The sequence below is a fragment of the Acomys russatus genome, chromosome 28, assembly GCF_903995435.1.
Source record: "Acomys russatus chromosome 28, mAcoRus1.1, whole genome shotgun sequence".
Classification (NCBI taxonomy): Eukaryota; Metazoa; Chordata; class Mammalia; order Rodentia; family Muridae; genus Acomys; species Acomys russatus.
The window spans coordinates 17,763,240-17,790,195 of NC_067164.1; the positions used below are offsets into that span (position 1 = coordinate 17,763,240).

General features: G+C 42.0%; 1 protein-coding gene across 1 annotated transcript in view; it reads right to left on the minus strand.

Moving 5' to 3' along the window:
- Positions 1 to 23,267, minus strand: part of Cdkl2 (cyclin dependent kinase like 2) — a 35,881-nt gene extending 12,614 nt beyond the window's left edge. The window contains exons 1-6 of the mRNA XM_051170655.1: positions 22,890 to 23,267; positions 18,976 to 19,173; positions 15,081 to 15,275; positions 8,548 to 8,726; positions 7,125 to 7,237; positions 3,657 to 3,802 (exon numbers count right to left, since the gene is read on the minus strand). Of these exons, the coding sequence (XP_051026612.1) occupies positions 3,657 to 3,802; positions 7,125 to 7,237; positions 8,548 to 8,726; positions 15,081 to 15,275; positions 18,976 to 19,143 (801 nt within the window). The 5' untranslated portion in view covers positions 19,144 to 19,173; positions 22,890 to 23,267. The remainder of the gene's footprint in view (positions 1 to 3,656; positions 3,803 to 7,124; positions 7,238 to 8,547; positions 8,727 to 15,080; positions 15,276 to 18,975; positions 19,174 to 22,889) is intronic.
- Positions 23,268 to 26,956: the final 3,689 nt, after the last annotated feature.

Here is a 26,956-nt window from a genome sequence, read left to right on the forward strand (position 1 = left end):
CTGCTTGTTTTTCAATTCCCAGCACTCACATGGTAGCTCTCAACCGTCTGTAACTCTAGACCCAGGGACCTGATGCCCTCTCCTGACTATGGGCACCAGGCATGCCCATGGTGCACAGACATGCATGCAGGCAAAACACCCATATTCATAAATAATACAATAATTTTTAAAACACGACAGAATAATTCTAACTGGAGTTATAAACAGTTGTGAGCTGCCAGGTGTGTGCTGGGAATTAAACCTGGGTCCTCAGGAAGAACAGCCAGTGCTCTTAACCTCTGGGCCATCTCTCCAGCCCCATGACAGAATAACTCTATGTAGCAAAACATATATGTGCATATTTATGTGTATATGTGCATGTATGATTATTAAAACATCATATTTATAAAATAAACCAAACTTTAACACTAGCAAATAGAAGAATGTTCACCTACATTCATACATATGTGAAACAGCACTGTCTGTAGGTAGTCTACCTGCTATACGTCATCTTCTCAAGAAATTCTTCTGGTAATATGTACAATTTATAAAGTCAAGAAACTCAAGATTTTGTACTTGCCCACAGATTTCACAGTCTGTCAGATTCTCTCTTGGAGGATGACAGCAGCATCCAGAGAAATAAGAACATCACAATGGTCCCAGCGTCAGCCCACATGGAAACAAAGGTGACAACCAGAAGGGCTATCTGAGACCATCTCTGAACAATCACGACACCCCCAAGAAGCTCACAGGTCAGTGGTAGGATATCTGGGCGGCAGGTGTAAGGCCCTGCACTCAGTGCCCAGAGTTCCACCCAACACAGAGCTCTTGTAACTACAAACACTGGGGAAGGAGGGAGCCTTTCCCTCTCAGGGAACAAACACAACAGCAGTGTCTCCTTCATCCAACACTGAAACAGAAATTACAAAATACACAAGAACACTCAGGGGTAGGAGCACTTCCCATGTGAGTGAGAGGACTTGAGTTTGAATCTCCAGCACCCACCTAAAACAGCTGCATGGAATCACTTCACTGACTCAACACAGTAGGAGGCAGAGGGGTCAAGAACACCATGACAAGCCACCGGATCAACTAAACAGGGCTCACAGGGGCTCAGAGACTGAAGCCAACAAACATGGACCCTGTATGGGTCTGACGTAGGCCCTCTGCATATACCTTAAAGGGGTGTGGCCTGGTGTTCTTGTGGGACTCCTAACAGTGGGAGTGTGGGGGTCTCTGACTCTTTTACCTGTGCTTGGGACCCTTTTCCTCCTACTGAGTTGCCAACGTCCAGCCTTGATATGAGAATTTGTGCCTAGTTTTATTGCATCTTGTTATGTCATGTTGATATCCCTGAGAGGCAGTAGTGTATCTTAGACTATCATTAAGAAACTACCAGAGCTGCTAAGAAACTTGAGCAGCTACAGAATATAAATTTTGTGATTAGGAAAAATTTAAAAATACAAATTCTGTGATTAGGAAATAATACAATTTCATTTAAATAATTCAAATGATAAGAATAAATAAAATACATTGAACATAACTTCCTAAAAAGGCCTAAGATTTGTACTTGAAAAATACCAAATGGCCAGGTGGTGGTAGTGCACTCACACAGGAGGCAGAGGAGGCAGATCTCTGAGCTTGAGGCCAGCCTGGTCTACAGAGTGAAATTTTAGGACAGCCATGGATAGACCAAGAAACCCTTTCTCAGGAAAAAAGAAAGACCAAATAAAACTTTGGCAGTTGATAATATATTTATGACCTTAAGAAATTATTATGTGCCGGGGCCTGGAGAGGTGGCTCAGTGGTTAAGAGCACTGTCTGCTCTTCCAGAGGTCCTGAGTTCAATTCCCAGCAGCCATATGGTGGCTTACAACCATCTATAATGAGATCTGGTGCCTTCTTCTGATGTGCAGGTGTATATGGAGGCAGAACACTGTGTATGTAATAAATAATAAATCTTTTTAAAAATTTTTATGTACCAATTAAAATTAATTTAGATAACAAAATAACAGTCTAAGTGTGGTGGTGCATTTTTGTAATCTCAGTCCTCAGGAGCTAGAGGTAGAAGCAGTGATGCAAATTGGAGCCCGGCCTGAGGAACATAGTGTGATCCTCTCCCAATAGCAACGAAAGGACACATATGCAAACTTCTATGAATTCTTTAAAAAAACATAAGGCTGTTGCAGAAGGGAGGGGGGAGCCCTCTGTGTGGTTACCACTGTGCCAAGTGTGTCACATCAATGACTTCATTATACAAGGCTTTGCTCTGATCCTTGAAATCCCTCATCAAGGCAATAAAAACAGGAAGAACTCTAAATACCTTTAAGTGAGCAAGGTAAGTTCTGTGGTTGGTTCTGAACTTTTACTACAGAAATATAAAAATATAATGTCTAGGGTTTGCTTCAAGGTACTCCAAGAAAAAGTAGAAGGTAGTAAAAAAAAAAAAGTAGATAAATAAAAAGCAACCTAAGGGAAAGGGGCTTATTTCAGCTCATAATTCTATGCACAGTCCATCATTGTTGGAAGTTAGGACCGCAGGAGCTTAAGCAGCCAGCCTCGTGGTCACAGCAGGAAGACAGGCTATGAACACAGGCATGCTAGCTTACATGGCACACACTTGGCTGACAGCCATCTTTTTAGCCCCTACCTAAACTTTTTTAATGAATTAAAGAAAGCAAACCCATCAAGTAGGTGCTTAAATGCCCGGGCGTTTTAGGGATAACAATTAGCAACAATAATTTCCGGAACTAATGACATGAAAGGGTCAACAATCAGAGAACAAAATGCAGTGGAAGTCCTTAATAGCTCCTCAATTAAATATGAACAAAAGCAACAGTCTTGTGTAAATTAGCTTCAACAAATCTGATGTCTAAGACAAAATGTCTTGGTAATAACCTTGACTATGAGCCTATGAATAGATGCTCTCTACTCTTTAATATTTCCCTAATTCTTTACATTTATTTCTCTTACTTTATTTATGTTTAAAACGAGAATGTTTTCAAACATAAAACATGATAGAAATGTTCTCTGAAATTTTAAGGCAGACAAAAATTTCACGCTCTGGGAGGCCTTGGCCCTCTCAAAGAACTATTGGCAGCTAAGGATGCTGGGAGGCAGAGAACAGTCTTCCCAAGGAAAAGCACACCAACTGCTAATCAATACCTAATGATCGGCCCTGAAAACACATAAGTAATTTTTTTTTTATTTTAAAACTTTTTTTAAGATTTATTTATTATTTATACAATATTCTGTCTGCATGTGCACCTTCCCGCCACAAGAAGGCACTAGATCTCATTACAGATGGTTGTGAGCCACCATGTGGTTGCTGGGAATTGAACTCTGTACCTCTGGAAGAGCAGACGGTGCTCTTAACCTCTGAGCCATCTCTCCAGCCCCCCCATAAGTAATATTATACAGACTACGCAGGTTATATTTAGAAATAGATATGTATGTACATATATGGACATAATAGCAGTTAATGAAAACAGATGCCCTTTCAAGAGCATCACAAAAATAAAAGAGAAAGACTTCCGGACTTTATTTCTGAAGTACCGCCAGCAACAGAGGGAGAAAGAGACGAAGAGTGACAGAGAGAAGAGAGAAGGAGAGACATTCGTGAACCAAGCCTCCATACTATATAAATTCTTATCACAAGGAGGGAAAAGCACAGCTACCTTTGCTAAATTTATCACAGCTTCAGGGAGCGTAGGGTAGCGACTCTCAAGGGGTTCTGTTTCTGTATCTTTGATCTCAGGCAATCTTACTCCAGCAAACACAGGATTTTTATAAAATAGCTCCTGGTGTCTTGGAATTAAATTACCTAGGGGGGAAAAGCAGCATACATCTTTGTCAGTATAGTTGACAGAAACGGTGAAGAGACGGTGATATAGAGGAAACAGTGAAAACAGCTAAGTAGAGTGGGGCTCTCTTAGTATGCAAGATCAACCTGAGACAGACCTGTTAATATAATGGCACTTGAAGTCTTTTTTTTTTTTTTTTTTTTTTTGGTGTTTTGAGAGAGGGTTTCTCTGTCCTGGACCAGGCTGTCCTCGAACTCATAGTGATCCACCTGCCTCTGCCTCCCGAGTGCTGGAATTAAAGGCTTGCATCACCACGCCCAGCCACTTGAAGTCTTTATAGTGGTCATGACACAAGACAACTCAAGAAAATGAACACTGGGTTGGAGAGATGGCTCAGAGGTTAAGAGCACTATCTGTTCTTCCAGAGGTCCTGAGTTCAATTCCCAGCAACCACATGGTGGCTCACAACCATCTATAATGTAACCTGATGCCCTCTTCTGGCCTGCAGATAGAGCATTTGTATACATGAAATAAAAGAACTTTTTTTTAAAAAAAAAAAGAAAAGAAACTGAACACTGTTTTAGTAAACTATTCATCTAAAACACTAAATACAACTATAAGCTGAATTAACTATGGAGACACGACAGGTAAGGACACCTCGTGTCAGTCTAGATGAAGTACCACCACTTCATCTACAAAACCATGCCGAGATAGTCACACCAACAGAATCTAATTCAGGTAAATCAGTCTCTCTCTCTAAGAATTTAACTTCGATTCAACAGCTTGTGTCCCTATAACTAAGTTCAGATTTGAACATTTTAACCTTCTCAACTTTAATACCTATCATATCATGAGCTGTATAAATGAAAATTTAAATTTTATACTCATTTTATTATAGTAATAAACTATAAATATGATGTAAGTATAATACTGAGAAAATAGGGGAAAGAATAATGTGTACATTCAGTACAGATGCACTTCCTCTGTTCTTTCTCCTCCCGGTGATACAATCATATAAATTTTCTACTGTAAAAAAAATCTTATAATAATTAGCAAGTTCTTAATCTCAGATTTTAAAATAAAATAATTAAATCACCCAAGTGTCTTTCTATTATTTTGATTCTAATCTATCTTAGAATATGAATTTTATATTCCAACAAATATAAGGCTCAGAGTCTAGCTTTGGAATTTCATCCAAAGTACTAAGAACGAAAGACAAAATCTCAGGAAACTAAGTATGGTTGTGGACATCTGTAGTCACAAGCATAGTGTGCACATCTGTAGTCACAGGCATGGTGTGTACATCTGTAGTCACTGACATAGTGTGCATATCTGTAGTCACTGACATGGTGTGCACATCTGTAGTCACTGACATGGTGTGCACATCTGTAGTCACTGACATGGTGTGCACATCTGTAGTCACTGACACAGTGTGCACATCTGTAGTCACTGACACGGTGTGCACATCTGTAGTCACTGACACGGTGTGCACATCTGTAGTCACTGACACGGTGTGCACATCTGTAGTCACTGACACGGTGTGCACATCTGTAGTCACTGACACGGTGTGCACATCTGTAGTCACTGACACGGTGTGCACATCTGTAGTCACTGACACGGTGTGCACATCTGTAGTCACTGACACGGTGTGCACATCTGTAGTCACTGACACGGTGTGCACATCTGTAGTCACTGACATGGTGTGCACATCTCTAGTCACTGACATGGTGTGCACATCTGACTGACATGGTGTGCACATCTGTAGTCACTGACATGGTGTGCACATCTGTAGTCACTGACATGGTGTGCACATCTGTAGTCACTGACACGGTGTGCACATCTGTAGTCACTGACATGGTGTGCACATCTGTAGTCACTGACACGGTGTGCACATCTGTAGTCACTGACACGGTGTGCACATCTGTAGTCACTGACACGGTGTGCACATCTGTAGTCACTGACACGGTGTGCACATCTGTAGTCACTGACATGGTGTGCACATCTCTAGTCACTGACATGGTGTGCACATCTGTAGTCACTGACATGGTGTGCACATCTCTAGTCACTGACATGGTGTGCACATCTGTAGTCACTGACATGGTGTGCACATCTATAGTCACAGGTATGGTGTGCACATCTGTAGTCACAGGCATGGCGGTGCACATCTGTAGTCACAGGCATGGCAGTGCACATCTGCAGTCACTGACATGGTGTGCACATCTGTAGTCATAGCCTTTGGGAGGCTTAGGCAGTAAAGACTTAAGAGGCTTAGGCAGAAGGATGGGGAGTTGAGGCCACAGAAGAAAAAACTAAAATTCACATGTAGGACAACACTAAGCTATCTCTAAGTCTTTGTGTCTCTTATCCTGGAGATGAAGATGAGGATGAAGAGGATAGCTGGATCTCACCAAATGCTCACTGACTCAAGGGTAAGTGATGATGACATCTTCTCTGTTGAGGGTGCCTGGAAGTGGGCATGATTCAGAATCAGGCTCGGGGATATTAGCATTTTCTGAGTTACTCTGAGTTCTCACCATACTTCTCTGTTATAATTTTTGCAGCATTTTAAAATCAGCAAGGACTTTGAGCAACTTCAAGGTAGTTGGCAGTATACTAAAATGGTCTTTTAAAAAAAGATTTGTTTGCTTATTTGTTTACTTATTTATTTTATTTGCTTATTTAATTTATTTGTTTGCTTTGCCTGTATGTGAGCCTTTATTTTTGCCTGTATGTGAGCCTTTATTTTTGCCTGTATGTGAGCCTTTATTTATTTATTTTGCTTATTTATTTGTTTTGCCTGTATGTGAGCCTGCATGCCAGAAAAAGGCACCAGATCTCATTATAGATGGTTGTGAGCCACCATGTGGTAGCTGGGAATTGAACTCAGGACCTTCGGAAGAGTAAACAGTGCTTTTAATGCCTAAGCCATCTCTCCAGTCCCCTAAGATAATCTTTGTTAATACAGCTTTTAATTTTTCCTGCCTACTAGATTTATGGTTCTACTTATCTTCCCCAACCACCTCCTTTTCTCTTATACTGATCAGCTTTGCTAGGGGCTCAGAATGTGTATGTGTGTATTGTGTGTGTGTAACTGTGTATACACATGTGTTTGTGTGCACATGCATGCGTGTAGTGTGTGTGTGCATATGTGGGTACATGTGTATACGTGTAGTATGTGTGTGTGTGTGCGTATGTGTGTGCGTGTGTGTGTGTGTTTCCTGTTTGCTCCCTCCCTTCACCTAAAATAAGTATCATCTTTAATATATGGACAACTTTAAAAAACAATAGAGACATACACAGAAAAAAACTATAAAATTTTAAAACACAAATACACAACCTTACCTAAACATGTCATAATATGATGCAGCTGGTCAATATCAGATTCTCCCGGAAACAGGGGCTGCCCCATGAGCATTTCAATGACCAGACAGCCAACGGCCCAGACATCAACAGCCCTGGGGGAAAATAACATGACATAAGCCAAGGCACCTGGACACCTTCCCTGGGCCTGCTTCTTCCTGGAACTTCACCAGGCTGGCATTCTAGGTTTTACGAGGCACAGTGGTAAGTCTTGTCACTTAAAAGTTATTTCTCTGTAAGAATTCTAACCTTCTATTTTAATAAGTGAAATTCCCAGAATTTCAGACTGTGAAAAGCCTCACTGGTTATGGGTGCTATTCTGGAAATAAGACTCTCTGGCCATCACTGAGGTTGCATCTCCTCACTGTCCATTTCCATTTCACTCTAACAAGGTTACAGTGCAGTCACTGGTATACTTTATTTTATTTGTTTGGTGGGTTTTTGGTTTTTTGGTTTTTGGTTTTCCAACACAAGGTTTCTCTGTGTCTGTATACTTTATTTTTAAAAAGTGCACTCAGCTATCTTGAAGTTACCCAGAGTCATGGCTGAATTATAAAATACTACAAAAACTATAGCAATGAACTAAAATGAGATTCCAGAATAATTCAAAAAAGATTACTAGATGTTTAATGACTCAAAAATTGTAGAAAATATTTTAAGAAAATTTATGTCAAAAGTAAAATTTTACAGTTTTCCCTCTTTGAAGAATTCCCTTGTAAAGGCAACTTATATTTTACAAGTCTTTAAATAATATCTTATCCTCATTGCTGCTTACTCTACCTCATCTCATGACAGTAAGACTTCTCTAAGCAACATTAACTTCTCTTAATAATAAATATTTGAACTTTTAATTAAGTTATGTGTATGTGCATGTGTGTATGTGTACATAAGTGCAGGTGCCCAAGGAGGCTAGAGGCATCAGACCCCGTGGAGCTGGGGTTACAGACAGTTGTTAGCTGCCCAAAGTGGGTGCTGAGACCCAAACTCAGGCCCTCCACAAGAGCAGTGTTCTCTCTTAAGCTCTGGACCATCTCTCTAGACGCTGGCAAATACATTTTTTTTTCTGACCATTGAAAATACTGAGCTTTCCTTTTAAAGTAAGTATGTCTACTTCAAGCTGTAGCACAAGTTTTGTTGTTGTTGTTGTTGTTGTTGTGACACCCTGAGGGGAAACCCAAGATCTCACTGCAGCAGGCAAGGATACTGACCTGAGCCTGCCACTCCCACCACCACCACCCACAGGAACTTCCTAAGGGACTGTCAATAAGAACTCACTAGGGACTGCCATAAGCCACTCAACAAGCACTGGAGCCAGGCTTCCTCTCAGCCTTAAGCGGGTTATTTATTATGGACACATCCCACTGTGAAAGAGTCGGTATCCATCCCCGTCACTCCCGACTCTTACTTGCCATACTTGACATCACCGACCAGCAGTTCTGGAGCTCGGTACCATCGGGTGGCCACATAGTCAGTGTAAACCTCTCCAGGAGCTGCCAGTGTCCGTGCAAACCCAAAGTCACATAATTTTATAACGCCAGACTGAGAGACTAAGATATTCTCGGGCTTTATATCTCTGTGTATGATCTAAGACAAAACAAAACAAAAACCCACAGAGCATAACATGTTACACAAAAAGCCATGAGTGGTACCAGAATACAAGACATAGAAAGTTGTTCCAGGGCTTAAAGCCCTGGGACATAGTGGGACAAAAGAGAACATTTGTGTTTCAAGTGTTGGTTAAACTAACAAAGATACACAGTAAAGCATACGTCATTAACCAACAGATCAATTTTCAGTCACTTACTACTGTCAAGACCAAGAAATAAACCTGTTATTGAAGACTCGGGAGAGTCAAGGAAAACCTAGAAAAGAGATGAATTTTGTGATAGGTTTTTTGCTTGATTTTTATTTTGTTTGTTTTGGGTATTTTTGAGATTTGGTTTCTCTGTCACCTTGACTGTCCTGGACTTGCTTTGTAGACCAAGCTGGCCTCGAACTCGTAGCAACCCGTCTGCCTCTGGCTCCCAGAGTGCTGGCATTACAGGCATGCACTATGGCTCCCAGATGTGATAGGTTTTTTGTTGTTGTTGTTTTGGTTTGGTTTTGGTTTTTCAAGACAGGGTTTCTCTGTGTAGCCTTGGCTGTCCTGGACTCGCTTTGTAGACCAGGCTGGCCTCGAACTCACAGCGATCCACCTGCCTCTGCCTCTCATGTGCTGGGATTAAAGGCGTGCACCACCACCGCCCAGCGATAGGTTTTTTTAAAAAAATAGTACCACATTAGCAAACACTTGACCATGTATGTGTCAGGCACTATGTGAAGTATTTTATATACCTCACCTTATTTTGTGCACAAACAATCCTAAAACAGGTGCTATTATAGTTTCCACTTACAGAGGGCTGGGAATGCACAGCTGAGGCATAGAAGTTTTAGGAGAAAGTGGGGTGGGGTGAGGGTTAGGGGAGGGTCCAGAACTATAACCTAGGAGAATTTGAAAGTGTATTGGAATAGGAAACAGTAGTGTGACTGCCATGAAATACTAATACTTTGAAGTAACTCATCAGAAGCTAGGGCAAGTTAGGGCAAGGTTGGTTCTCACATCAAAACAGATCTGCTGTCAGAGTACCACAAATTCAAAGCAGAATATGAAAGGAAAAGACTCAGAGTGACATCATTGTCACTGGACGTGTAGAGACAGCCAAGCCCACCAGGCCTGGCCATCTCATCTCCAAATGTGGTGGAATCAACAACCGAGCCACCGAAAAGTCCAAGGAGGAGGCTGCTGAGCCAGGAAGGGTTCCTGCAAATACACTTGGGTCCTGGACAAACTGAAAGCTGTATGTAGGCTGAAATCACTGCTGACATCCCCTGTGGAAACATGAGGCCAGCAAATACTGTGACTATCAGGGATGCCCAAGGGCACAGAGATGTTATCAAAACATGGTGACAAGAACATCTCAGGCCATCTGCTGTCCTGATTCTGGCTGCTGGTGTTGGTGAAGTGAAGCTGGTATCTCCAAGGATGGGCAGACCAGGAGCATGCCCTTCTGGCTTACACACTGGGCATTCAACAGTTAACTGTTGGTACCAACAAAATGGACTCCACTGAGCCAGAAGAGATAGCAGAAAATTGTTAAAAAAAAAAAAAAAAAAAAAAGTCAGCACCAACCTTAAGAAAACTAGCTGCAACCCTGATACAGTATTTGTGCCAATTTCATTGGAATGGTGACCACATGCTGCAACCAAGTGGTAAAATGCCTTAGATAGAAAGTCACCCACAAAGATGGCAGTGCTGGGGGGAACCAAAGTATTGGAAGCTTTGGTTGTATCCTGACACCAACTCATCCAACTGACCAGCCTCTGTGACTGCCCCACCAGGGTGTCTATTAAATTGGTGGTACTGGCACTGTCCCTGTGGGCTAAGTGGAGGCGGGCATTCTCAAACTGGCATTGTGGTGACCTTGCTCCAGTCAGTGTCACCGTGGAAGCAAAGCTATTGAAATGCACCGTGAAGTGCTGTGTGAAGTTCTTCCTGGGGTCAATGTCAAGACCATGTCCATCAAAGACCTTAGACGTGGCAATATTCCTGGTGACAGTAAAATACGGCTCACCAATGGGAGCAGCTGGCTTCACTGCTCAGGGGTTGGTTATCCTGGACCATCCAGGCCAAATCAGTGCTCACTATGGCCCTATACTGGATTGACACACAGCTCACACAGCTTGTCAGCTTGCAGAGCTTAAAGAATAGAGTGATCTCTGCTCAGGTAGGACACTGTAAGATGGCCCTAAATCCTTGAAATGCCTACGGAAAGAAGAATGTTCTATTATGGGCCATCGCGTGTGCACATGCCTGCATGTGTATTGCACACAAAAGGCAATTCTAGCTGGGCGTGGTGGCACAGGCCTTCTATTCCATCACTTCAGAGGCAGAGGCAGGAAGATCTCTGTTGTCAGCCTGGTCTACAAAGCAAATCCGGGACAGGCAAGGCTACACAGAGAAACCCTGTCTTGAAAAAAAAGGGGGGGGGGACAATTTAAAGTAATTGTTTTCAAAATCAGTGTTTTGTTTGTTTGTTTGTTTCTCAAGACAGGGTTTCTCTGTGTAGCCTTAGCTGTCCTGAACTCACTTTGTAGACCAGGCTGGCCTCGAACTTACAATGATCCACCTGCCTCTGCCTGGGATTAAAGGCATGCACCACCACGCCAAGCTAATCAGTACTTTTTAATGTAAACAACTTGACCAAAAATCTGTCACAGAATTTTGAGACCCATTAAAACAAGTTTAATGACAGCCAGGCATGGTGGTGCAAGCCTTTAATCCCAGCACTCGGGAGGCAGAGGCAGGCGGATTTCTGTGAGTTTGAGGCCAGCTTGGTCTACAAAGTGAGTCTAGGACAGCCAAGGCTACACAGAGAAATCCTGTCTGGAAAAAACTAAAAAAACAAAAACAAGTTTAATGAGGAAAAACAAAAACCAAACATTTTGCATAGATGCAGAAATACCCTGAGCATGAAGCAGTCAGTGTTAAACCCTCACACCTTGAAGACATACTATACAGTTAAATATGGGATGATCACTCAGAAAGGCATAAACAATAAAGAGACATAGAAACATATACATTGAAATAGTCTTCCATAGAAAGCAAGCCAATGACAGGCAGGTGGCGGTGGTGCATGCCTTTAATCCCAGCACTCAGGAGGCAGAGGCAGGCTGATCTCTGAGTTGGAGGCCAGCTTGGTCTGGAAAAACAAAAAACAAAAGAAAGAAAAAGAAAGAAAGAAAGAAAAAAGAAAGAAAGAAAGAAAGAAAGAAAGGCCAATGATACTATTGTATACTAGTTTTATTGGTAATTCTGCCCTTAGCACAGAGATGAATAGACTAGCCACTCATAATTAAGCATTTCAGACTCACTAGGAGAAACTGTCTTTTAAAAATTATTATTATTTTTGAATCTACAAGTAATTTCTCTATTTCCTCTCTCCAACCTCTCCCTTATACTCCTCCTTGCTTTCTTTCAAATTCGGGGCCTCTTTTTCTAAATACAACCCGCTTAGTCTGTATAATGTTACTTGCATGTATTCTTTTAGGGCTGACCACTTGGTATTGGAGAAACTATCCTTTCATTAGAAGGATTCACCGATGTCTGTGAAATAAGTGTGGCAGTTAGTCCTGACTGTCAACTTAAAAGGATTTAGAAGCAGCGAGGAAACACACTCTTGCTGTTTCTGTAAGGTCAGTTTCAGAGACATTTAACTGAAGTGAGCCCCAGCCTGCATGTGCGTGGCCCCATTCCACAGGCTGCAGTCTGGAATAATAGGGAGAGAGAGAGAGAGAGAGAGAGAGAGAGCCGAGTTTTATCAGCTGACTGCAGTGCGCCGTGACAGCTGCCTCACATCCTGATGCCAGGACTTCCCTGCCATGATGACCATACACTGGGAACAAAATTCCCCCTTCCTTCCTTAGGTTGTGTTGGTAGGATGCTCTGTCCCAGCAATGGGAAAGATCACTAAGATGCTAGCAGATCCTACTGACCCGGTTTCCTGCATACCCAACATTATTATCATATAACTCGTAGTCTGCTTAGGTTGTGTTGGTCAGACACTCCGTCACAGCAATGGGAAAGATTACTAAGATGCTAGCACATCCTACTGACCCGGTTTTCTGCATACCTATTATTATTATTATTATTATTATTATTATTATTATTATTATTATATTAAACACATAGTCTGCTTCTACGACAGCCATTTCTCTGATTTATTAAGCTGGAGTTTACTTTCCTGAGCTTGATTAATGCAAATCTTTATGATTAAAAACAACGTCGAGTTGAACTTCCCAAAGATCATTGCTTCAGCAGACTCAAGGAAAGCCAATGTTTCTCTCGGTTAGAGCTAAAGTAGGTATCTCCACTGAGTAATCTACATACACAGAGATAGTCACCTGCAGAGACACGGCAATGCAGATGATGCATGAAGCACCAGGTGGCCTCAAGCTGGAATTACAGGTAATTTTGAGCCACCCGATTTGAGTGGGAACCCACGTCAGGCCCTGGGAAAGGCATGGACAGTCTTAGCTGTGAAGCCATCTCTCCGGCTCCTGCTTACGTATTGTTGAGAGAAAGAGCCTCATGTAGCTTAGGCTGGCCTGAAACTTGCCACTGAGCCAAGGATGGCTTCTATTGTTCCTGCCTCTCAAGTGCCGGATTACTACCACGCCCAGTTTATGGTGCTGGAGAGCAAGCCCAGGGCTTTGTGAGCACCAGGCAAGCCCTCTACCAACACATTATCTTCAGTTTTCAAATTATACACCACAATCATGACTGTAACACAAAAGGGTGTTAAGTAAAATATTTTGTAACACTGACAAAGCATGTGCTGAGTTGCTCATTTTGTGCCCTGTAGGTGTTGCTTGTTCTGGAGGTGCTTTTCTTTCTTTTTTTTTTTTGTGTGTGTGAGTGCTCTATCTGCATGTACACCTGCACACCAGAAGAGGGCGTCAGATCCCCCTGCACAGAGACAGCTTAACAAAGCAGCTCAACAGAGAAAGGTGGTTCCTCAGATTGGCAGACTGGAAACCTTGATGCTGAAATGGGCTGTTGCTGAAGGACAGATAATCAGGACTGCAACCATGGAAGATCATCGCATCAGTGGCTGAGTGGATCTTCATAAGGACATTCGGTCTGGTAAGATTGTGAGATTGAGCTGGGCGTGGTGGGGCACGCCTTTAATCCCAGCACTCGGTAGGCAGAGGCAGGTGGATCGCTGTGGGTTCAAAGCCATCCTGGTCTACAAAGTGAATCCAGGACAGCCAAGGCTACACAGAGAAACCCTGTCTCAAAAAAAAAAAAAAAAAAAGATTGTGAGATTGGGGCTGGAGAGATGGCTCAGAGGTTAAGAGCACTGACTGCTCTTCCAGAAGTCCTGAGTTCAATTCCCAGCAACCACACGGTGGCTCACAACCATCTATAATGAGATCTGATGCCCTCTTCTGTCGGGCAGGCACACATACAACAAACAAAAAACAAGACAAAAATGAGCCAGGTGGTGCAGGCCTTTAATCCCAGTAGGAGGCAGAGGCAGGTTTTAAAAAACCAAAAAACAAACAAACAAAACCCCAAAATGATCAATGAACAAATATTTAAGTATAGTTCATAAGTAAAGTATTTAGTATTTTAGCATTTGGGGTTGGGGGGCCTGCAGAAATGGCTAAGTGGGTGGCACTTGCCACCGAGCATGCCAACCTGAGTCCAGTGCCCAGGACTTACATGGTAGAAGAGAACTGACTCCTGCAAGTTATACTCTGACATGTGCACACACACAATCAATCAACTGCTGCACAAAGGGTACTCTGATGTCTGCAAGTTACATTAAGATATGTAAGGATTAGGTAGGTGCAGAGGTGCACACCTGTAATCCCAGCATTCCGTGAGGCAGAGGCAGGCGGAGCTCTGTGATTTTGAGGTCAGCCTGGTCTACAAAGCAAGTCAAGGACAGGCAAGGCTACATAGAGAAACTCTGTCTCAAAACAAACAAATAAACAAACTATATATATATATATATATATATATATATATATATATATGTGCACATATGTGTGTATATATGTATATACATATATATTAGAAATTAATAAATTAACGGATACGAATAGGTTATAAAACTTAGTACACAGACTATAAAATTATTAAGTAACTACAGCAAACTCTTAAATGCATAATATAACTAGAAGAATAGAGTGTCTATTGTGTACCCTTTCAACTTTTCAGTAGGGCCTAATTTTTTTAGAAATACATATATTATGACACATGAAAATCAGCAATACCAAAGTAATACAGTGCACTTCCTATGTTACTGATTCAAACTTAAAACAAATATTAACTAAATCACCATCATCTATACAGTGAAGGACTGGAAGATAAGCATCCGACTTAATACTTACGTTGTGGCTGTGGCAAAATCCAATTCCATTAATAATCTGAAACAAATATTTTTGAACTACTTGATAGTCTAGTCCATTTGGAAATAGTTTCAAGTCATCAAGAATCGTGTGGTCAACAAATTCAAAAACGAGATACCAACGTTTTTTTTTCTTACAGACTTCCAAAAGATTCACCAAGTTTTCATGCCTCAGTTGCTGTTGTCAAAAATATATATAAAATAATTTTAGAAGAGCAAGTTATGAATGATTGGCTGCACTTAGCAGATGCTAATACTAAAATAGAGAGAGAGAGAAAATGCATAAACAGTGCACACTATAAATGTATGGTCAAAGTCTAAAACAACCATCAAAGGAGCATGCTGTTCCCTCTCCCTCAGAGAACACAATAAAGCCTAGAAGAAAAAGAAATATTAAAGAGCATCCTGAGAACTGAATGGCTCCAAAAACTGGCAGCGAAGGCAGGCTGAGGAACAACCACACAGACACACTTGCTGCAAAGAATCTATCAGACAAAGTTTAAAAAAAAAAACTTCATTAGAAAAAATTCAGAAGGGCCCAGGGGTCCCGCTCAAACTAAGGCACCAGCCAAGGACAATACAGGCGGTAAACTTTAAACACCTACCCAGATCTAGCCAATGGTCAGAACAGTCTCCACACTTGAGTGGAGAGTGTGATACGACTTTCTCACGTACTCTGGTGCCTCACATTTGACCATGTCCCCTGGAGGAGGAGACCCGGTGGCACTCAGAGGAAGGACAGCAGGTTACCAAGAAGAGACTTGATACCCTATGAGAATATACAGGGGGAGGTAATCCCCCTCAGAAACAGTCATAGGGGAAGGGAATAAAGGGAAAAGGGGAGTGAGGGAAGAATGGGAGGACACAAGGGATGGGATAACCATTGAGATGTAACAAGAATAAATTAATAATAAAAATTTTAAAAAAAAAGAAAAGAAAAAATTCAGAAATGAAAAGTTCAGAGAAATTAAAGCTAAAAGAATTCAATTCTATATTCAGCCCTGTGATATAAAGAAATGATTATGAACTATGGTGGATTTCTGTTACTCCCCTATCTCCTCCGCTGAATGAACCTCTTACTAATAGATGCTCCAAAAGTACCACATTATCATAAAATTAAAAACATTCAAGGGGCCAAGGGCAAGCCAAGCATGAGCGAGGCTCTTGGTTCATCTCTCTAGTACGAAAGAGGAAAAAAGGGAGGGAGGAGGGGACAGACAGACGGTCAGGAGGTATTCCAAGATCAGTTTAACAGTGTTATTTGAGAAAGAGTGAGACAGGACTGGAAAGATGGCTCAGAGGTTAAGAGCACTGGCTGCAGCTGGGCATGATAGCTAGCGCACGCCTGTAATCCCAGCACTCAGAAGGCAGAGGCAGGCAGACCACTGTGAGCTCAAGGTCAGCCTGGACTACAAAGTGAGTCTAGGACAGCCAAGGCTACATAGAGAAATCCTGTCTTGAACAACCAAAAAAAGAAAAGAAAACAAAAAAAAAGCGCACCTGCTGCTCTCCCAAAAGTCCTGAGTTCAATTCCCAGAAACCACATGATGACTCACAACCATCTACAATGAGATCTGGTACCTTCTTCTGGCCTGCTGGCTCACATGCAGGCAGAACACTGTATATATAATAAGTAAATCTTTAAAAAAAAAGAAGAGTAGGAAAAATGGCAGATTGACACTCAACAAATACAAACAACAAAGTGTTGCCACCTTTAAAAGGAAGAAATCACTAGAATATGTGATCCAGTAACTGTATTTAATCAAGTTGTATTTAAGTTGGAAAAAAAAAGGCAGTTTTGAACATGGGCAATCTGTCAATTTCATGTAGGAACAAACCTTATCCAAATATGGGCATCATGGCTATGAAACAGAAAGTGCTCACTTTATTTTATTTTCATTTTTTTGAGACAGTCTCCTACTACATAGGTCTGGATATCCTGGAACTCAATACATTGACCAGAATGGCCTCAAACTCAGAGAGATCCACCGGCCTCTGCCTCCAGGGTGCTGGAATTAAAGGTATGTGCCACCGCCCTGGGCTATAACTCTTTATTTTTAGAAATGCAATAAGACAGACAGTTGACTTTTCATGGGAGCACTAAGAGACAGCAGAACAGAGGAATCAAATTTTGAACATAATGCAATTAACTCAAAGAATTCTGTTTTCTCTGGATATAGTCTTTTAAAAACAAAGTTGAGCAAAAATATTTTTTCAGCCTGATGAAAATAAACAGCATTCCTCACTAACATTTCCGCTTTAAAGAAAATAAACAGTCAGCAGCACACAGGCAACAGAACGTCATCAAATAAGAGATTTCCAGCACCCAGTGGAAATGACAGGGGAAGCACAGAAACATTCCCGCTAGAATCCCCAACTCCAAGTCCTAGGCAGAGAACACTCTCTCTGTGGGTGAGCTTCTGACTTCTCCTTCCCACCACAGGGGACAGCACCCCGTGTTGAAAGGTTATGTTATAGCTGTTCTCCGTGATGCAGTGTTTTTAATACACTTCCTGTGATAGAACCAAGAGGCCAAGTTGACCTAGAACAGAGAGCTCTAGATGACACTCAAAACCACCGTGCTTGAGTCTGGGGTGAGGGAAGACCTTCCTCACTCTCAGACTCCACTCTCAACAAGTACAAACAACACATGGCATGCCAATATAATTTATAATGTAAAAATAATAAACCCACGACTGACAGCTCAAAACACCAACTCTGTTTGCAAGGTATACACTTACAGCCAAGACTGCACAGAGGTTAATAGAAAAAGAAGATTAGGGGCTGGAGAGATGGCTCACAGGTTAAGAGCACTGGCTGCTCTTCCCAAGGTCCTGAGTTCAATTCCCAGCAACCACATGGTGGCTCACAACCATCTATAATGAGATCTGGTGCCCTCTTCTGGCCTTCAGGTATAGGTGCAGGAAAAACACTGTATATGTAATAAATAAATCTTTATTTTTTTAAAAAGAGAAAACCAAAAGTAGGGCTGGATAATTATTTGTTTCTTCTTATTGTCAAAAGTACACTTATCCTTTGAATTTCTGGGGTTGTTGCCTGTTTTGAGAGAGGGTTTCTCTATGTAGTCCTGGTTGGCCTAGAACTTGTAGATCATGCTGGCTTCCAGCTTGCAGAGACCCGCCTGCCTCTGCTTCCCTAATGCTGAGACTACAGGCATCCACACTAAGCCTGAATTTTGTTGTAAACAACACACATATAAAAACATAGGGCTAGGGAGACAGGTAGTTAGGAAAGCACAAAGCCTGAGTTCTACTCCCAGATCCTACATAAAAAGCCAGCTGGGGAGGTGAAGACATAAGACTGGGCTCACTTCACTACTTGGCAAGTTTCTGGGTGGCCAGCACCTAAGTAGTAATATTCAAGATTGTCCTCTGGCCTCCAAATGTGCACACACATGTGCACACCTATCCACCCCCACCTACACACATGTGTAGGCCCATCCACCCCCCCACACGTTTATGCCCATCTACCCCCCCACATACATGTGCATGCCCATCCACTCCCACCCCCACACACATGTGCACCCTGATCCACGCACACAAATACACATGTGCATCCCGCTCCCCCACGTACACACATATGCTCACATACCCTCACACATATGCACACACTCACATATATACATGTGCACCCTATCCATTGTCACACACATATATGTGCACAGGCACACACACACATACACATATGTGCATCCCCATCTGCACACACATAGACACATGTGCACCCCCATCTGTATGCACATACACACACTCTCTCTCTCTCTCACTCACACATACAATCACAGTGATATTTTCCTTCAAATGTAACAATCTCGAACAAGAAGCAAGTGATCTTTGAAGGTCAGTGCATGCACTTACCTTTAGTAACTTGATTTCTCGCATGGCAATTTTCTTAACCATTTTGTCATCATCGCTTTCTAAGAACTTCTTAATGGCCACAATTCTTCCACTGTCCTTATTCCTACACTTCATCACCATTCCATAACTCCCTTCTCCAACCAATCCCAGGTTCTCATATTTTTCCATTTTAACTTAAAACCAGTAGGAATTTTCTTGCTGTGGAAACCAAAGCGTAGGGTTACAATGCTGAGTGTATCCATGTTCTCAAGTCTCCCAGGAAATTCACTCTTGTGACTGTTTCCCTTGTCACAGCAGTCACTGCGTTCACAGCTGTCTCTGCTAACACGGTTTCTTACTGTTCCACAGTAAGCCATGCTGCCGACATGTATATACAACTTAAAAATAGACAATGCAGAATTGAAGACACTAACTTTATATTTAAGTTATGCAAATTTCTATCAAAACAAATTTATTTTAATTATACGAAACAACAAACTACCATTCAAAACAATGACAGCTCACAAAACACAATCCTTTTCTCTCTCTCTCTCTCTCTCTCTCTCTCTCTCTCTCTCTCTCTCTCTCTCTCTCTCTCTCTGTTTTTCGACAGGCTTTCTCTCTGTGTAGTCTTGGCTATCCTGGACTCACTTTGTAGACCAGGCTGGCCTTGAACTCACAGCAATCCACCTGCCTACCCTTTTCTCTTAAAGGTGAAAATAGCACAACTAAAAATCAAAGTATTTTATGTCAGCGCTGGAGAGATGGCTCAGCACTTAAGAGCATGTACTGCAGCTTGGCAGTGGTGGCACACACCTTTAGTCCCAGCACTTGGGAGACACAGGAAGGTGGATCTCTGTGAGTTCAAGGCCAGCCTGGTCTACAGAGATAGGTCCAGGATATCCATGGCTACATGAAGAACAACCATCACCATCACCACCACCACCGCCGCCGCCACCATGATGGATCACAATCATCCTGTTTCAGGGGACCCAACACCCACTTCTGGTCTTTACAAGCACCAGGTACAGGCGTTCATATGGTGCATATACATATTGCAGAGAATATACTTATACAAATAACAATAAATAAATCTACCGGGCATAGTGGTACAGGCCTTTAATCCTAGCATTCAGGAGGCAGAGGCAGGCAGAGCTCTGTAAATTGGAGGCCAGCCTGGTCTACAGAGTGAGTTCCAGGACAGCTAGCTACAGTTATGTACAAAGAACCTGTCATAAAAAACAAAACAATAATCAACAAATTAATTTTAGAAAAATTCAAACATCTAAGTTGGAAGTCTTTATGCATTGTCAACTTAGTTACAAAAAATTATCACAACATAATCACTAAATACTGAATCTTTGATAAATTTTCTCTAATTTTCTTATCATACTGATAAAATTACTATATTAAAGTTAAATCACAGGGGCTAGAGAGATGGCTCAGAGGTTAAACGCACTGGATGCTCTCCCAAAGGGTCTGAGTTCAATTCCCAGAAACCACATGGTGGCTCACAAGCATCTATAATGAGATCAGGTGGCCTCTACTGGTGTGAAGATGTAATGCAAGCAGAACACTGTATAGACATAGTGAGTAAATAAATCTTTAAAAAAAATAAAAATAAGCCGGGCAGTGGTGGCTTACGCCTTTAAACCCAGCGCTTGGGAGGCAGAGACAGGGGGATCACTGGAAGTTCAAGGCCAGCATAGTCTACAGACAGTCAAGGCTACACAGAGAAAGCCTATCTCAAAAAACCTAAATAAATAAATAAATAATAAAAATAAAGTTAAGGCCGGGCATGGTGGCACACGCCTTTAATCCCAGCACTCGGGAGGCAAAGGCAGGCAGATTGCTGTGAGTTCGAGGCCAGCCTGGTCTACAAAGTGAGTCCAGGACAGCCAAGGCTACACAGAGAGACCCTGTCTCAAAAAAACAAAAAACAAACAAACAAAAATAAATAAACAAAATAAAGTTAAGTCACTTAAATTTTGTAGACAGGATTCTTTTACACCTTACTATGAAGCATTTTCTGAATAAAGTCAATCATAAATGGGATCTTGTTTTATCAATAGTTGATGAAAATCCAGCAATTACTTTTATATTGCATAATTTAATTCAGAAAAAACTTTTTTGGGCTGGAAATGTGGCTAGTGGTAGAGCGTGTGCTTGGTATGGGTATAAGTCCCTCCCTGTGTTTGAGCCCTAAACCACATATATTCATGTTCACACACACACACACACACACACACACACACACACACACACAGTCTATGCCACCATGTTCAGCATAAATTTTATTTATTTTTTTAAGTCTGACTTTTGAAATTTAAATTCCAATAACCATGAATTAAGAAACAAACAAAACAAAACAAAACAAACCCACATCGCTCTTACTTGGTTTCAACAGGGGTTTGGGAGGGCTTAAACATTAGGTAAGTTTATATTTAAAATTATTAGGTAATTTTATATTCAAATGATGGCTCATGGTTGAATTTGTTGGGTTTTTTTTTTTTTTTTTGGTTGGTTGGTTTTCAAAACTGGGTTTGTGTAGCCCTGGCTGTTCTGGACTTGCTTGGTAAATCAGGTTGGCCTCAAACTCACAGAGATCTACCTGCCTCTGCCTCCCAAGTGCTGGGATTAAAGGGATGCACCACCACGCTCGGCTCATAGTTTAATTTTTAAAAGCCTGACCATACAAAATAACTTATCACAAACTTCTTCTTTCCCCTTCATATTAATTGAGTAAAACAGCAATCAAAAGCTAACTTCCCCACACTGTAAAGGAGGATGAGTTTTAGTAGCTTCTATATGTTTATGAATAGCAGAGGGGAGAAAACAAACAAACAAATCATTGTCTTTTTATTCCAAAAAATAATTTTCAACACTTAACGTTTAACAGTTTGAGAGTTGAGGTGTTCTCTCTCTCTCTCTCCCCCCCCCCCCCGTGTCTGTGTGAGTGTGTGAGTGTGTGAGTGTGTGTGTGTGTGTGTGTGTGTGTGTGTTAACCAGGGGTCCAACAGGCCAAGCAGGTGTTCTTCTACTACTGACCTATACCACCTAGCACCCATTATTTGCATACTATAAATGTACCTAAACAAACAAGACCAGAGCAAGAACCGAGAGAATAAAAACACTCCCAATTAACATAAAATTCAAAATCCTTTACTGTATTATTACCAGTTTGGGCATTAGATTCTACTAAAACCTTTTTATAGTGTCACAGACATCAACTTCCCATATATTTGACATTTGAATCTCATTTTTACCTTTAATTACTTTTTAATTTAAAAAAAAAAAAAAGGCTACATTTCGAAAAACCTTCAGTGTAATTCCAGCTACCTTAGTTTCTCCCCTTCCCTGAAGTATACATTATAAAGCAGCATGCTTTTGGCTAGTAATAACAAAAAACACAGATAGGTGGAATATAGCCCGGATCGTTTCTAACATGATGCAATTGGCATCCTAGGTATTTGAAGATGCAAAGCGAAAAAAATAAAAAATGACCTGTAGCATGTCCACAGAGTTCTGAAATGTATCACAAGCTAGTATTAAACAGTGAACTACTCCAAGTTTATTTTCCGAACCAACATGTGGACACACGTGATATACTACATTGAACACACTGGCTTGTTCAAGTGGGCCTGTCTACAATACCTTAAAAGTATCATGGCCTAGAATATGCCTTCCTTCCCCAGGTACTCATAACCTATGTCTTTTCTTGTCTTCCACTCTTAAATATATGGGTATCACGTGACATACAAAAAGGAAGCCTGGTATGATGGCACTACAATAATTCAGGATCTGTTCCATTCAAGCGCACTGTTCAAATACCACCGATTTTCTTTGGTTAAAATCAGACTGAAATCTCTTATAGATTAAAAAACAAACGAACGAAAAACCTGAGATAACAGGGCTTTAAAAAGTATTATACTTACTATTTCTTCCACACCCTTCACATGGAAAGAGCCAAAGGTTTTCAACTTGGAAACAAATTGGAGGTGATATGCATCTCGCTAGCAGATCTAAAAGATGCTGACTAGCAAAGTAGCAATCCCAATATCGGGATTTGCTCTGTGGACGCAGTTACGGGTCCTAGGTGAAGCAGGCAAGGAGGCAGATTGGCTCACACTTCCGAGGACCGCGGGCCGCATGCTGTCGTCGTCAAGGCAACGACCTCACTCGGTCCCTAGCCATAGGCAGTCTCCAGAGAGAAGAAGGGCCCGAGTCAGAATGCGCCCGTGACAGGCACGGACACTAGCACCTGTCAAGGCCAAGAGCTGCAGAGAAATGGCCTTGGAGAAAGAGGGAACAGTCGGCCGGCCGAAAGCCCTGGGGTCGCTCAGCTCTGGGAAACTGCGCCTCTTCAAGTAGCCCTGGGCGAAGGCGTTGGCCCCCTTGCTGCAAGGGGGCGGCTCTCACCGGCCCAGGCCCGCCCCTCCTGCGCCGGAGCCTCCCTGATCCTGATTGGCTGATCCCTGTCGTCAGGCACTAGGATTGGCTCTGTGCCATCCCGCCCCGCCCCTTCACCTGGAGCCCGCAGGTTCGGTCACCTGACGCCCGTGTCTCCACATCTTAAGTTTGTAAGGACCTTTTCGCCGGTGCCTGGAGACCTTAGCTCTCAAGGGATCGCAGATTGCTCGAGTGGCCGCGGGGAGAGGCAAGATGACGGTTACGTGGGACTGAGGGGACCGTGAGATTTCCCAGCGTGCCCGCCCGGGGCGCGTTGGAGCGCAGGCCCCACCCGGGGAGGCTCCGCCCAGCTGCTGTTCCGGGTGTAGTGGAACAGTCTCTGCCTAGTAGGATTGTTTAGCAGAAGTAGGTGAATTAGGCATCAGTTGGTAGACCGGACATGGGGATGCCAACCTAGTCGGGAAAAAATTGAGGTAGAGCCCAGAGAAGACGTGAAAGGAAGAAAGGGGCCGGGATGAGTGCGTACCGTAAGTGAAGTATGCTGGAGCTTGTTTGAGGAAAAGGTGAGCCTATGACTGGGCAAGATCGGTAGACTGGGCAAGATGCATGTGCTGACATCGTAAAAGAAGCCTGGAAATAGAGTCTTCCTCGTTTTTTTTTTTTTTTTTTTTTTTTTTTTTTTAAGGGACTGATACTGTAAGGCCAAATATTTTTACTTGTATTCACAATAGCCACACAATTTGTAATCATATTTGGTTTCTAAATGGCTCTATCCAAGGAATTATCCTTGATAACAGGCGTGGATATCCTAGCCAGCACCCGGGGGTCATACCTGCATACTAAGGTGTAGGAATAATTGTTTTATAACAATTTTTATAACAATTTTCCTCGTTTGGCTCTGCATTAATCTCCCAGTGCTCAGTTACCTTCTTTCACCAAACTGCTTAAAATCGAGTTCCCGAACCTACAATTTTGAGGACCGCGGTATGGAAATAATACTGTTTTGGACACCCCAAAATGTGAATCATACTGTAGCAATGAGCTGTGACCAAATTGAAAAGATGTCCAATCTCTTTCCTCCGGTCTGTAACAAACCCCGAGCTTTTTTAAATGTTTGTGTTCGGCCTGCATGTATATCTGTGCACCATGAGCACGCTTGGTGCCCACAGAGACCAAAAGAGGGTTATCAGACTCCCTGAAACTGGAATTACAGTTTGTGAGCCGCTGTGAGTCAAACATGGGCCCTTAGGAAGAGTGGCAAGTGCTCTAAGCCACTGACCCATCTGTTTAGCCTCTCACTTGAACTTTTATGGAATAAACTGAGGTTTGTTGGGGGTAATAAGTTCCTAAGTATTTTTACTTTTTCCCAACAGTTTAAGGGCCTTCAAAGAAATGGCCCATTGGTAGCCATGGGAACGGAAAGGATAAAGGCAAAAAAAAAAAAAAAAAAAAAATGGTGAACAGGTGTTGCTTGAGAAAACATTTAAAATAAAAGTTAAAAATAAAGGAGATAGAGGGTATTCAAGAAATTCAAGTCTCTTTGGGAACTGGGAGAGTAGTTCAGTGGTGGGAGTGCTTGTCTAGAACACACAAAGCCCTGGGCCCCATACCCAACATTTTATAAAGCAAGGCATGATGGTTGTGTTTGGTTTTTTGAGACAGGGTCTCTCCGTGTTAGCCTTGGCTGTCCTGGACTCAATTTGTGGACCAGGCTGGCCTGCAATCTCAGCCCGAGGAGGTGGGGAGCAGGAGTATCACAAAGTTAAGATCCTTCTCAGCTACCAATCAAACTCAAGGCCAGCCTGGGCTACATGAGACACTCACTGTCAAGGAAAGGGAAAGAGGACTCAACATCCTGGGCTGTTCTGGTTACTGAAGAAATTAGGTTATGCAGAGCAAATGGGATTTCGTTTTTCTTTTTGAACAGTAAAATAACTGGTAGAGAACAGTAGAGTTAAGGAGGCACCATCAATAATTCGTAAAATACCAAGTCTAAGGGTTTATTAAGCCAGAAATACTCAAAAGGAGAGAAAACATGCACATTAGCTAGCCTAGGTCTTTAGTAAATTTCATTGCTCTATTAAACCAGCCTGGCATGATAGTGAACACTTTAATCGCAGGCAAGCATATCTGAGTTCAAGGCCAGCCTGCCTGAAACAAAACAACAAAAGTACAGGTCAGATTGAGGGTCAAGAATTTGTAAGTTTAAACACCCTTAAGTAGGTAGTTATGAGAAGCAGTCACTTACATATTAACAGAATAAAGTTTAATGTGCCCGCTTGAGCCTACATACCATGAATTTGCAGTGAAAACTGACCCTGTGTCATACAGTTTGACAAGCTCAAGGGCAAAAATGGACAAAATGAGATATTGTAATAAAAGATGATTAAACAAAGGTGGTAAAGACTCAAAAATCCTGGGGAAAGACTGGTGTCCAGCTAGACAAATGGATAAAGTGTAATGATTAGCTAATAATCTGAAAATAAGTAGAGGTAACTGTGGACATGATAAGAGTAATTTAACAGGAGCAAAATAAGAGAAGAAAATCACAAAAAAGCCAGTTGTGAAAGTCTTGAACATTGTCAAGCGTGGTGGCACACGCCTTTAATCCCAGCACTCCAGAGGCAGAGGCAGGCGAATCATTCTGAGTTTGAGGCCAGCCTGGTCTACAAAGCGAGTCCAGGACAGCCAAGGCTACACAGAGGAAACTCTGACTCGAAAAACCAAAAAGAAAGAAAGAAAATACAAAGCTCCAGCATTCCAAATAATTAAAAAGGGTAAAATATATGGTACTTCCTTTAGGTAATTGAAGTTGAGCTAAGTGTGTTTTTTAGGTAAAACAAAAGAGAACAGAGGGGCTGGAGAGATAGCTCAGAGGTTAAGAGCACTAACTGCTCTTCCAGAGGTCCTGAGTTTAATTCCCAGCAACCACATGGTGCCTCACAACCATCTATAATATGATCTGATGCTCTTTTCTGGCCTGCAGGTGTACATGCAGACAGACCTTTGTATACATAATAATAAATAAATCGTTTTTTGTTTTTAAGAGAACAGAATAAAGGAAAATGCAATAAATATGAATTGCTTACTCAGGGGTGCAGAAGCCATAAAATGGCTCTAAAAATTAAAAGTCACCATAGTAAGTGAAAATATTTTAAGGAAAGCACTGGAACTACCCTGAGGTAGAATCCAGTCCTCCAGAAATAGCAATAAAATAAAGTGTAAATAGGCTAAGGGATATAAGTTAGCAATTCTGCTTCTCCAAACACAACCAAGATAATGACAGCACCACTCCCACAAAAGCTGCTACCCAAATGTCCATCAGCAGAGAGACAAGCTTGCTAACACTACGGGTGGGACTAAGCTCCAACATTTTCATCCCATAGAGCAGTGATTCTCAAGCTGTGGCTCGTGGCCCCTTTGGGGGCCACATTTCAGATATCTTGTCTATCCGATATTTACACTGATTCATAACAGTAGCAAAATTAGTTATGAAGTAGTAACAAAATAAATTTATGGTCGGGACTCACAATATGGAGACGTGTATTAAAGGATCGAAGCATTAGGAAGGCTGAGAACCACTAGGTTAAAG